This window comes from Malus domestica, chromosome 10 (genome assembly GCF_042453785.1).
Source record: "Malus domestica chromosome 10, GDT2T_hap1".
Classification (NCBI taxonomy): Eukaryota; Viridiplantae; Streptophyta; class Magnoliopsida; order Rosales; family Rosaceae; genus Malus; species Malus domestica.
Window position 1 is genome coordinate 7198486 of NC_091670.1, and position 12465 is coordinate 7210950.

A 12465-nucleotide genomic window follows, 5' to 3' on the forward strand; every position below is an offset into this window, starting at 1 on the left:
GGCAATAAGTAATTAAAATAATAGTTTTTTTTGTTTGTTTAAATAATAAAAAATTGCAAAAGCTCTCTCTCTCTCTCTCTCTCTCTCTCTCTAACACAAAAAAAATAAAAAATTGCAAAGCCCTCGGGTCACAGGCCCATCAACTCCCCACCCCCACTTCGCTCGGGATCCCACCGTCGCTCGGCCTCTACACGGCTGGACCTCTCTCCACTGGGCCTCCGGCCCCTTCTTCTCCACTATCCCCCGAGCAACCCACATGGGTGGAGTTGCTCTAAGGCAGGCAGCAGTTGGGACCATGAAATAAAAAGAAGAGAACCGTTGTTCCCTAGAGCTATATATTAAGAGCAACTCCACCCATAGAGCCCTTCCCCCTGGCAATCCACTATTGAATCCACCTTATTGAACAGTAACTGCCTTGAATGAATAGCAACTGCCATTAATAAACAGTAATTGCCATTTGCATCTCCACCCTTGGAGCCCTCCCCCTGGCAATAGGCAATAAAATATTAGTTTTTTTTTTGTTTAAATAATACAAAATAAAATTATTTGTAATTTTGATAAGATTTTTTAAATCGTTATCGTTGCGCCACATGTCATTTTATAAATAAATAAAATTAATTATTTAGCGATGAATTTCGATAAGAAGTGGTATTTATAGAAAAGTAAAAACAATTTTTTACAAATTTTTTTCAGATTTTTTACAATTTGTTCGGATTTTTTCCATTTTTTAAAAAAATTTATTCAAATAATTAATCTCTACCGTTGGATTTAAATTTTTTTGAATTCCAACACTCCAGATTGTGCCACGTGTCACAACGGTAACTTTTCTTAATTTTAAAACTATTTTTTCTTTATTTATAAAGCATATTAATATGGACCGTTGATCTCAAATCGAACGGTTGATATTAAAGAAGTTTTTTTTTATTTTTTTTACCGTTGAGATCCAACTGTCTAAATGAAGGAGCCGTTGAGATCGAACGGACCGTGGGAAGCCACGTGGCTTCCCAACGGTAACTGAGACAGCTGTTGCAAGTGGGCTGATTTTCTGAAAAGCTGTCGGGCGACGCGCCCCCACGCGCGAGTGGGGTGCACGCGCCTGACAGAAAAAAATAAAAAAAAGGCTTGGAGCTCGGGCTCCGGGGCTGTCACAAATTGACAGGCCCCCTGCTCAGGCCTTCTCCACGAGCTCGGGCTCTTCAAGGCTGGAGGTGATTCACAGGGCCTCGGGCCCTTTCTTCTCCCCTGTCCCCCGGGCTTCTTGCACGGCTGGACTTGCTCTTACAAAAAGGGGTGTGTGGGTCAGCTGCGCAAGTGCACAATCCCCAACACGACAGTCTTGGGTCCGCGTTTGTGAATAACATGATGGTGATTATAAGAGGATGAAATGCTTTGTGAATCTTTTTGGCCATTGAAAAAGTAGATTACCATGACGAAGTCACCAATAGGTCACATTTTAAGAAAAAGAGAGAAAATATTTTTAACCCTTAAAAATACACAAATATTAGTTTTTAAAGAAAATTTAAAACGTAGCTAAAAACTCATACCAATTGACCAAAGTACCCACAAAATTGAAAATCAAACACCAAAAGAGAGGAGTTTTTTTTTTTTTTTTTTTTGGTTGGGTAAACTATGGGGGTAAGGCTAGCCGACATTCACCTCTCCCAGACCCTGTGTAAAGCGGGAGCCTTGTGCACTGGGTACGACCTTTTTTGTTGTTGGGTAAAATGCGGTTTGACTTCCTAACTATTATCTAGTTGAAATTGACTCCTTAAACTATTTTTTTGGTAAATTAACTCTTTGAACCATTAAAAATTAGTCAATTAACCCATTGCAATTAGATTGTGGAATCAATTATGTCAAATTATTTCATCATTAATTGTTACTTGTCAGCTATAACTACTAATAAAAGTTTAACACATGAACACAAAATAATTCAAAAATATATAGCATAATGAGAAAACATAAAAAAACCAAATGTTTACATAACGGACCATCTCACATTGTCATTACACATTATTTTACTTTTACATGTCATAATTACATTGTTGGTTATAGTTAAGTAAAAATTGATGAAAGAATGACTAACTTTCCCTTAAATTTGACGAAAAAAGTAGGTGGAACCGACAAAGTAATTTAGGAATAAACTTTAATTGGAGGGTACTGTTCACTTTAAATGAGTTTTTTTTTAATAGGGTTTGATTCTTGGAAACTTTAACAAAAAGCCTCTGTACTATTCATTTTACCATTTATTTTATTATTTTTGTTAAAAGTTAAAGTTTCCAAATCATTTTAATTAATTTCCTTCCATTTTTTCCTTACGGAAAAAATCAAAAGAGGAGCATGATGATTGAGAGGCATTCGTTTTAATAGAAATTGAGCCAATTAAATTGTCAGAATTGAAAAACCTACAACCAAGGCGATGATGAAAATTTCACAAAACTATAAAATCTGTAAATTAATTAATGGTTTACTGAAAATTCGTAAAATTTTTCTAACAGTGTTCTTCAAGTATTCGTTCTGATGGGAATTTAGCCCAAGTTTCTGCAACCCAACACCAAAGACTCCGGCCTCTTGGGGAGACGAGAGTAAGTGACAGAAAGAGAGAGAAGCTAGAGAGAGAAAATCATCTTCTGATTCTAGAGAGAGAAAAACCGCAGCGCAGGTATGTATATTTAGAGAGAGAAAGAGAAAGATAGAGAGATAGAGAGAGAGAGAGAGAGAGAGAGGTTGTGTGAGCGAAACCGAAACTATTTCTAGTGGGAGAGAGTATTATGGGAAGCACCTTTTTCTCTCTACCAGCGAAGCGTTCCCTATCGACGACAATGTCTTCTGATTCCAACCCCAACTTCGAAAAGGGACCCTCCAAGCGCTCCAGGCCCCCTCCTCCCCTCAGCGTCCCTCCCGCCCACGTCGCCTTCCGCATGCTCTGCCACGCCTCGCGCATCGGCGGCGTCATCGGAAAGTCCGGTAGCGTGATCAAGCAGCTCCAGCAAGCCACCGGAGCCAAGATCCGAATCGAAGAACCCCATGTCGAATCCCCTGACCGGGTCGTCGTGGTTATCGCTCCTAGCAAAATCGGCTCCAAGATTTGGCTGAGAACTCCAGTTCTAAACAATGTCTATAACGGTGGCGGCGGTGGTTTTGAAGAGGAGATTGAGGTTTCCAAGGCGCAGGAGGCGCTTCTGAGAGTGTTCGAGAGGATTCTGGAAGTTGCGGCGGAGACGGGGGCGATTGCGGCGGGGGTTGGGGTGGTTTCGTGCCGGGTTTTGGCGGAGGCGGCGCAGGTCGGGTCAGTGATAGGGAAGGGGGGGAAGGTGGTAGAGAAGATTAGGAAAGAAACTGGGTGTAAAATTAGGGTTTTGAATGAGAAGCTACCTGCTTGTGCTGCTGCCACTGACGAGATGATCGAGGTAAAGGTTGTGTCTTTGCTTTTCTGAAATGGGAATTGAGTTTTAGGTTTTAGTTAGTCGGATTGTTTGTGGTTGAGTGACTCCTGCATTGTTTTGGTATTGATATTTGTGTATGATGTGGTGAATTAGTCCCATTTACTATGGACTCTCGAACTTAATTTGTAAATTCTGTTTAGGGTTATGTGGAAATCGAAACTTGTTGGTGCACTCGGTGTATGTATATGCGACTGAACTAGTAGGTTAGGAAAGGTGTAGTTTAGCTTTGCTTGACTTTGTTGCCATTAGGACCAAAACTTTGAGTAAGATAGTGTGTATGGCAGTCTGTAGCTATGCTGAATTTCAAGAGTTATTTGTGGTTTCGGGTTTTTTTCGCATGTTTTCAATGACATATACAAATAGAAATGAACTGTATCTGGGCTAAGACAGCAATAGAATACTAACTGAGCTGAAGGTTTACATACCAAGAAGATAGCAAGTAGAATACTGACGAAACATTGTTAGAGACAAGGGAAACACTCTTGATTTAGGTAATGTAATTTCTGGAAATAAAAGTTTTCAATTGGATATTGACAATTATGATGCTAATTTGGAACCAATGTGATAGGATGTGATAACACAAGCGGATTCTACATATATCAGTGATGAGGGAGGTGGATACTTATGTACGATTACTTTTAGAATGTTCCAAGATTTATCATGTCTGCTCTGCTTATAATTAGGATTTTAATGACTGTTTATCAAAATGAATGAAATCTATAGGGGGTTATAAATGGTAACAATATCTGTAAGTTACTGATACAAAGGCTGGCAGTTGTAGATCTGCTAAGTTGGGTTAGTTGGGCGTGTGCCATTTGCATACTTAATTTTGACCTCAACCATAGCCCGTTGACTGGATTGAATTAGGTACCAAATAGGTGGAATGAACTTGGTAGTTGTTAAAGGCCATCATTTTTTTTCAGGATCTTCTTACATATGTACTATTTATGTAGCTTAACTTCTGACTTCACTTGCCTGAGAACTAGTCCAGTTCTAAACAATCGGCTACGAGATTTGGCTGAGAACTCCAGTTCTAAACAATGTCTATAATGGTGGGGGCGGTGGTTTTGAAGAGGAGATTGAGGTTTCCAAGGTGCAGGAGGCGCTTCTGAGAGTGTTTGAGAGGATTCTGGAAGTTGCGGTGGAGACGGGGGCGATTGCGGCGGGGGGTGGGTTGGTGTTGTGCCAGTTTTTGGCGGAGGCGGCGCAGGTCGGGTCAGTATTAGGGAAAACCGGGGGGGGGGGGGGGAAGGGGGAAGGTGGTAGAGAAGATTAGGAAAGAAACTGGGTGTAAAATTAGGGTTTTGAATGAGAAGTTACCTGCTTGTGCTGCTGCCACAGACGAGATGATCGAGGTAAAGGTTGTGTCTTTGATTTTCTGAAATGGGAATTGAGTTTTAGGTTTTAGTTAGTCGGATTGTTTGTGATTGAGTGACTCCTGCATTGTTTTGGTATTGATATTTATGTATGATGTGGTGAATTAGTCCCATTTACTATGGACTCTCGAACTTGATTTGTAAATTCTGTTTAGGGTTATGTGGAAATAGAAACTTGTTGGTGCACTCGGTGTATGTATATGCGACTGAACTAGTAGGTTAGGAAAGGTGTAGTTTAGTTTTGCTTGACTTTGTTGCCAATAGGACCAAAACATTGAGTAAGATAGTATGGCAGCCTGTAGCTAAAAATTCTGAATTTCAAAAGTTGTTTGTGGTTTCGGGTTCTTTCGCATGTTTTCAGTGACATACAAATAGAAATGAACTGTATCTGGGCTAATTGTTTTGAAGTAGGGCTTGATACCAAGAAGACAGCAATAGAATACTAACTGAGCTGAAGGTTTACTTACCAAGAAGATAGCAAGTAGAATACTGACGAATCATTGTTAGAGACAAGGGAAAAACTAGAATATCTGTTTTGTCATCCAAAGTGGTACGAAGAGCTTGATTTAGGTAATGTAATTTCTGGAAATAAAAGTTTTCTATTGGATATTGACAATTATGATGCTAATTTGGAACCAATGTGATAGGATGTGATAACACAAGCGGAGTCTACATATATCAGTGATGAGGGGGGTGGATACTTATGTACGATTACTTTTAGAATGTTCCAAGGTTTATCATGTCTGCTCTGCTTATAATTAGGATTTTAATGACTGTTTATCAAAATGAATGAAATCTATAGGGGGTTATAAATGGTAACAATATCTGTAAGTTACTGATACAAAGGCTGGCAGTTGTAGATCTGCTAAGTTGGGTTAGTTGGGCGTGTGCCATTTGCATACTTAATTTTGACCTCAACCATAGCCCGTTGACTGGATTGTATTGGGTACCAAATAGGCGGAATGAACTTGGTAGTTGTTAAAGGCCATCATTTTTTTCAGGATCTTCTTACATATGTACTATTTATGTAGCTTAACTTCTGACTTCACTTGCCTTTAAGGTTTGTTGTAACAGAAAATAGAAACAGAATATTCCTTTCTGTTGTGTTATACTAATGCTTCTAGTTCTTGATTGTCTGTTTGCCTCCACTTTAGCATATCTTACTAATTAAAAAGAACATCATACTTTTTTTTCTTCCCCGGAAATTGATTCAGTGGTGTGGCAGATAGAAGGGGATATTTTGGCTGTAAAGAAAGCACTTATTGCTGTTTCTGGCTGTCTTCAAGAATGTCCACCAGTTGACAAGACAAGGATGAGTGTAAGCAGGCCTGAGGCAGTTCCTCGTGAGACTCTACCTGATCTGCGTTTAGATCATCTTTCACAGAGGAACTCAATGCTTAATTTGCCAAGCAACTCCATGAGTTATGTTTCAGGAGTTCATCCATCATCAAGAGAGGCTGAAAGGATCCCCACACTTGAGACAAAACAACAGGAAGTTTCTTTCAGGATTCTTTGTGCCAATGATAGGATTGGTGGTGTAATTGGAAGGGGGGGTTCCATTGTTAGGGCTCTTCAAAATGAGACAGGTGCTGCAATAAGTGTTGCTGCCTCTGTGGCTGAGTGCGATGAACGATTAATTACTGTTTCTGCATCGGAGGTTTGTCATTCTGTCTTTTTTCTTTTCTTTTTCCTTTTTTTAATACCTATATTTTCTTATATCTGCTTCATATTCTATAGAATCCTGAATCAAGGTACTCGCCAGCACAAAAGGCTGCTGTTCTTGTCTTCTCAAGGTCCGTAGAGGCAGGCATTGAAAAGGGGCGAGACTCAAGCTCAAATAAAGGGTCACCCCTTACTGCACGGCTTGTAGTTTCATCAAACCAAGTTGGTTGTTTGCTGGGAAAAGGGGGTGTAATAGTTTCAGAGATCCGGAAGGCAACTGGCACTGGTATACGAATAGTAGGGGGTGACCAGGTCCCCAAGTGTGCCTTAGAGAATGATGAAGTTGTACAGGTGTGGTGTTATCGCATTCTTTAAGGAAGGCATAATAATTGGATTTTGTTTTGGTCCTATTGGTGAAATTCGTTATATTTGAAGTTGATGATATGAACTTGCAAGTTTCTCATATATTTATCATTTGTTTCCCAGATTTCAGGGGATTTTTCAAATGTGCAAGATGCTTTGTACAATATTACTGGTAGGTTACGAGATAACCTTTTCTCCAGCACAGTAAGTAATCCTGGAAGAAGGAGCAATTCATCCATGTTAACCGATACAAGTCCTTATGGAAGACTCAAGGATCCGAATCCTATTGGATATCAGCCATCATCATCGGTTGGTATTACTTGTGGTCTGAGCCGTCATTCAACACTAATTCAAAATATGGATCATCTTGGTCTTTCCCATAGTTTAGATCATCCTTCCCCACCAAGACCATGGGCATCACAGGTAAGTCTCTCACATGGTCTCAACTGTTTTTTTTTTTTTTTTTTTTTTTTAATATATTTTAGTTGATTTATGGATTATATTGCAGATGTCAGCTTTCACAGATGTTGGAAGGGGTCTGACTTCTTTAAAAAGTGGCACAGATATTGGCAGGTTAGAAAATTATGAGATTGGGCTAAGCCGCTAAGCTATACATGGGTATGAATATCAAATGAATGCTGTCTTGAAAGCATGAGTAAATAGCTTCAGACCACGAGATCTGAGCTGCTTGGTGTGAACAAAGTTGTTAGATAGGAGGTCATCTCATTATGATTTTCCTGGCTTGAGTTACGATTTAGTGGGCTGTATCTGAATTTATGGATACGAATTGAAACTGAAATTTGTATAATATATTGGATTAAATTTGGCTAGTAGTTAAATCAGACATTGTTAGTAATTTCCTTTCTCTTGCAGTTAACGTCAACCAATGATATTAGGCATTAAAAACATTTATATCTAGATTCACATTTCACCACTTTCTAGGAACTTGACCGCTCATGCTAGTTGATTGTCACGCACAGCATTTTTTCATAATTAATTGAAATACCCTTGACCGTCGCCTAAAAGTAATCATAGACTAGCTACCTCTCTATTATTCCATATCACACCTCAGTTTGTCACTTAATTGAAACACCCACCTCATTCGGTTTCAAACGGATACTGAAAATTCGTGCAATTATGTACTTAAAGTTTCTAATGGGATGCACCTTCCATTTTTTTTAATTTTTGTTTCTTAAACTCTGTCCTTCTGTAATAGCAGCGGGAGCAAATCTGCCATTGTGACAAATACAACTGTAGAGATCATAGTTCCTGAAAATGTTATTGGCTCTGTGTATGGAGAGAATGGTGCCAATTTGGCTCGTCTGAGACAGGTATATGTCATAACTTTTGCAGCAGTATTGCTTCTGTGGTTTTGTTTTAAGGAAACTGTGCTCTTCGTATGTGCCTAGCAAGCACCCTTCTTTATCAAGTTTCTTGCTTGCTGGATTTCAAACCTTAAGATAACCACTTTGGCTCTATTATATTTTGAGGGCTTCCCATGACTACTAAATTTCTAATCGGTATTTTATTACTGATAAGGAATTGTGCAAAATTTAAGAGCACATTGAAGTGGCTGGGAAGACCACAATTATGTTGCCATATAATAGTTGTTTTTGCTTGGGCGAAGGGGCCTTGTTATAAGATGCTTGGGCAAATGCCATCATGAACTTCAAGGATATCACAGTTGCATACTGTTTCAAACTTCACAGATGTCTCTGTTTATACATCAACTTAAACTTATCTTTTGTATTTTTCTCCTTATTTTTCCCTGTGCAATCAGATTTCTAGTGCCAAGGTCATAGTGCATGAGCCCCGTCCTGGAACAACTGACAGGATTATTGTCATATCTGGGACACCTGATGAAACCCAGGCAGCACAGAGCCTTCTACATGCATTCATTCTTACTGGACCATCATGACAAATAGTTTGTCTGTGAGACATGTTTGCAGGAGGAGATTCCAGCAGGTTGTTTGGTAACCAATTGGGTTTTGATTTTGTCAAATACTGTACGCTAGGTAGGAAGATTCATCCTTCAGGGTTCCTTTTTAACGCCGATCCGGAGCTAAGCGACGTAAATTTTGCTCTATCGGCTTTGTCATTATGTTGAATGGAGAAGAGTCCTGCCATGATTTACTATGTATTCTTCAGAAACAATGTGGAAAGAGTTTGACAAAGAGAGCCTTTGCCTGGTTACCTCCGTCTTTTAAAGAATTAATCTTTTTTGCTCCATGTAAATTTTATTGTAATGTGGCACTTCAGAAAGAGAAAAAAAAATGTGTTTCAATTACTCTGTGAAAGTTAACAAGGTGATGTGTTGATGTCTATAATTCCTCTCTTTAATTTAGATGACAGTGGAATTAAGCGTTAATGAGTAGGGTTTTGTTTGGGTAAAAGCATGTGAACGTGAGTTAGGTCAGTTATCTAGGGCAATGCTCATACGCAGGCACATGAGTTCAAGTTCTCTTTCTCGTAAACTAGTGTAGATTACAATATTGTTTTGCCCGTGCCCGCACTTTTTTCATTTTTCTTCTTGGGGAGAGGTAGGACGGGTTCGAAGGCACAACAAATAAAACAAACTACATTAGAGGATCAAGAGAGGTTTATGCCTAGGCTAAGGCCTTTCACAATAGGCCAGAAAAAGTGAGAGTGATACCAATATATTGAACTCATACTAATGTAATAGTGTGTTAAAGAAATTAAACTCAAGATGCTTGATTCCTATCTATAGTTATCACATTCGCCTGAACCACCGTGAAAGGCCTAAAATATGATCCATATGGTTTTAGGATCTAGAGAGGATGGCCTTGGAGTCTTATTAGACCCTTCTACTCTTTCGTTTCTGTTAGCTCAACTTATTGAAATGAACACTGTCACATTAAATTACTGGAAGTATACAAGTAAATGGAGGCAACTCAACAGGCAAGTACGGGTTTCTCAAAAGTATTTTACAGTCTCCTTCACACAGACAATACATGAAATTGAAACAGGTGCTTGATACTTCTAACTTGTCCCGACTGGCACTGCAGTAGTTGCCTCTGCCGCTGCTGCCGGTTTTGGTTTGAGTATGATCTCTACATTGTCATGGACACCCTGCAGTAGTAGCTCACCATCATATGTGAGAAATTTCCGCCTTTTTGCTGCCCTTAGCGTCCCAACCAACGCTTCGAATATGTTTGCACATCTATCATCATTAAATAGCACCCCAAATGTGACCTACAGAAATAGCACCCCAAATGTTCATACATTGTAGGAAACACAAAGATGATTTACACAAACATTGAAGCTTAAGGTACACGAGTAAAAGGTCGTTCAAAATATTTATAATCTTGTTGTGGTGTGTGTTTGTGTCAAAGTTTTGTACTCTTTGAGGCCATTGAACTGACATACCCCGAACAGCAGAGTAGATAACAGAAACCTGAAGAAATCTGACATTCTGAATTAGCTGAATTGACAGACGATGATTTTACAACATATCAAACACCAGCTAATTTAATTATCATGAAAGTGCATCAGCTATAATTGCTTCATTCAATCCGGACGAGGTCTGTTTCTTTCTCTGTCCCTCTCAGGGGACAAATGGGAAGAAAATTGCAGTTTTCCGACACGAGGGATGCAGAATGAAGAGAATTTGTAACCTAACATATGCTCATCTGTCATAGTTTTTCAACTTATAATGGAGTTATCATCCTATGAACTCTGTATTTACCCAATTTTCACTTACCATCTGAAAGGATCATATACATTTACAAACTTGAATCAAAAGAAGCAAACATCTTGAGACGAATCATGGAAAAATGCGTAAAAATACAAGTAAATCTTATCAAAGCCCAGAAACAATCCGGTCAAGCAAATCTGATGAGCAATAGTAGTACCTGCACGAATTAAGTACCGATCGTTTCGAGTTTTTTCGGCAATTATATCTTTTGATGAATGATAAATTACTCGGCCAAGATCAATCACACCAGCAGAAACTTGTAAACAAGTAGGCATATTACAGATCCAGCATTGACATGGCCCAACAATTTCTAGATCCAAACAGTGAAATCAATACTTGTAATTCGAATTCTAGAGCAGCATTACAATTGCAATTACATATTAACAGTAAGAAAAAGGAAGAGGAGAGGTGGAAAGAGTGGGATTGGATTGCATGATGGTGTTTGTGTGTGAGCGTTGTTACCTTGTAAGAACCATCGTCTTGGAGCTTGCCGAGCCTTTGGATTTCTTCTCTGAGACGCTCGACCTCTTCTTCTACATTCATGGCTGATGATTTGATGGCTTCACTTCTGCAATCCTCCTTGTCTGTGTTACCTGCGTTGGGTGTGGAAAAAGACTCAAGACCGGACCACAACCCCCAGTTGCTCTATCTCTAGCCTCGGATAACGTAAAAATAAAGTTGCTATCCATGTACTTTTTCTCAAATTTTAACCGTCGTATCAAATCTCTACTGTAAAAATGATGTGTGAAAATAACCATCCAAAAGAAATTTGGGATAATAACAAAAACACATCATTATTTAGTTTCTCATACCTTTGTTTAATATCTTTTGGTCGAAAAACTAGACTGATAACCCAAACAAAGCTATTCAATAATATATCTAAACCGGAACATTCCAAGTTGATCATCATGAACAAAACTAAATTAACGAGAATGAGAATTATCAAAGTAAAACTGGTCTAGATCTATACCCTTGTTTAACATTATTTGATATTTTTGTGTGATTTATTCAAGAAAAAATTGCCTAGATGAGCAAATTTTGGGCTACATTTCATGTTGGGACAACATTTATTATACTTATACTAAAACCCAACACAAAATTACTGTTCATTAACAGTAAACAGACTAAAACGCCCCTCAAGTTAGTTTTCAGGCAATAATTTTTTCCTGTTATAAATATATCAAAGTTAGGGAGATAACCTTTTTAGATAGATGCGAAACAGATGTAAAATATCACATTGTAATTAAAACACAATAGATGATCTTATTGAACTTTCCTTCTTTCTGATGTATTCTCTCTGTATGTTTTAACATCAGTTGAGTGCTCTATTTATAGAGCGAATCCATACGTATAAATTCTTAAGGTTTGAAACTTACAACTCATGATTTTGAAAATGTAACATCTTTGTTTCCAAAGTCTTCATCATATTTGTGTGGGTGTTGACAAACAAAACTTATGTGGGCATTCATCAAATAACCGATGGTTTCATCAGCTAATGTTTTCAACTGCCAATAGTGACTGCCAACTGCCAATGGTTTCAACATTTCCTACATTTTAAGGCTTTGTATGAAAGATTATATACACCAACTAAAACCCCTATTTTTTCCTACTTTGAATGAATGAAACATGCCATTTCAAAATGAGTGCGGTGGATTGATATTGCCATAAAAAAACGTTGACTCATTTTGATGACTTATTTTGATGAGATTTATAATGTTGTCTGTCATGTTACAAGTTTTGGGTCTCTTTTTTTTTTTTAATTTTTTATCGGTTTTGTCTGTTCAAAGTTGAATTAAATTATTCTAAAATGTATAAATTTGGCAATTATATTCATGGGGCCTCAATTTTCTTTATGCTGTTACCATAAACGGATATATAATATATCCGTTTCCTTTTGGGTGTT

At 38.4% G+C, this 12465-nt stretch overlaps 2 protein-coding genes across 3 annotated transcripts; one reads left to right on the top strand and one right to left on the bottom strand.

Moving 5' to 3' along the window:
* The first annotated feature begins 1946 nt into the window (after positions 1-1946).
* Positions 1947-9134, top strand: LOC103445024 (KH domain-containing protein HEN4). 2 transcript variants are annotated; one of them, XM_029109510.2, is made up of 7 exons: positions 1947-3410; positions 6048-6479; positions 6560-6835; positions 6971-7270; positions 7356-7420; positions 8064-8178; positions 8628-9134. In XM_029109510.2, exons 1-7 carry the CDS (start codon positions 2772-2774, stop codon positions 8763-8765), a joined length of 1965 nt encoding a protein of 654 aa, XP_028965343.2. In that variant the 5' UTR covers positions 1947-2771; the 3' UTR covers positions 8766-9134. The 2 variants fall into 2 exon arrangements, with proteins under 2 accessions (XP_028965343.2, XP_070663405.1); XM_070807304.1 differs by having other exon boundaries at positions 8067-8178.
* A 565-nt stretch (positions 9135-9699) lies between these two features.
* On the bottom strand, positions 9700-11233 carry LOC103445005 (costars family protein). The gene is made up of 2 exons (XM_008383975.4): positions 11025-11233; positions 9700-10060 (listed from the first exon to the last, which is right to left on the bottom strand). Exons 1-2 carry the CDS (start codon positions 11103-11105, stop codon positions 9848-9850), a joined length of 294 nt encoding a protein of 97 aa, XP_008382197.3. The 5' UTR covers positions 11106-11233; the 3' UTR covers positions 9700-9847.
* Positions 11234-12465: the final 1232 nt, after the last annotated feature.

What these genes read in the sequence shown, in the direction of transcription:
- LOC103445024 (XM_029109510.2), top strand. Translation starts at nt 2,772, where the DNA reads ATGGGAAGCACCTTTTTCTCTCTACCAGCGAAGCGTTCCCTATCGACG. An exon ending in AGAATGATGAAGTTGTACAG is followed by an intron (nt 6,836 to 6,970) that starts GTGTGGTGTTAT and finishes TTTGTTTCCCAG; the next exon opens with ATTTCAGGGGATTTTTCAAA. An exon ending in AGTGGCACAGATATTGGCAG is followed by an intron (nt 7,421 to 8,063) that starts GTTAGAAAATTA and finishes CTTCTGTAATAG; the next exon opens with CAGCGGGAGCAAATCTGCCA.
- LOC103445005 (XM_008383975.4), bottom strand. Translation starts at nt 11,105, where the DNA reads ATGAATGTAGAAGAAGAGGTCGAGCGTCTCAGAGAAGAAATCCAAAGG. An exon ending in AAGACGATGGTTCTTACAAG is followed by an intron (nt 10,061 to 11,024) that starts GTAACAACGCTC and finishes CTATTTCTGTAG; the next exon opens with GTCACATTTGGGGTGCTATT.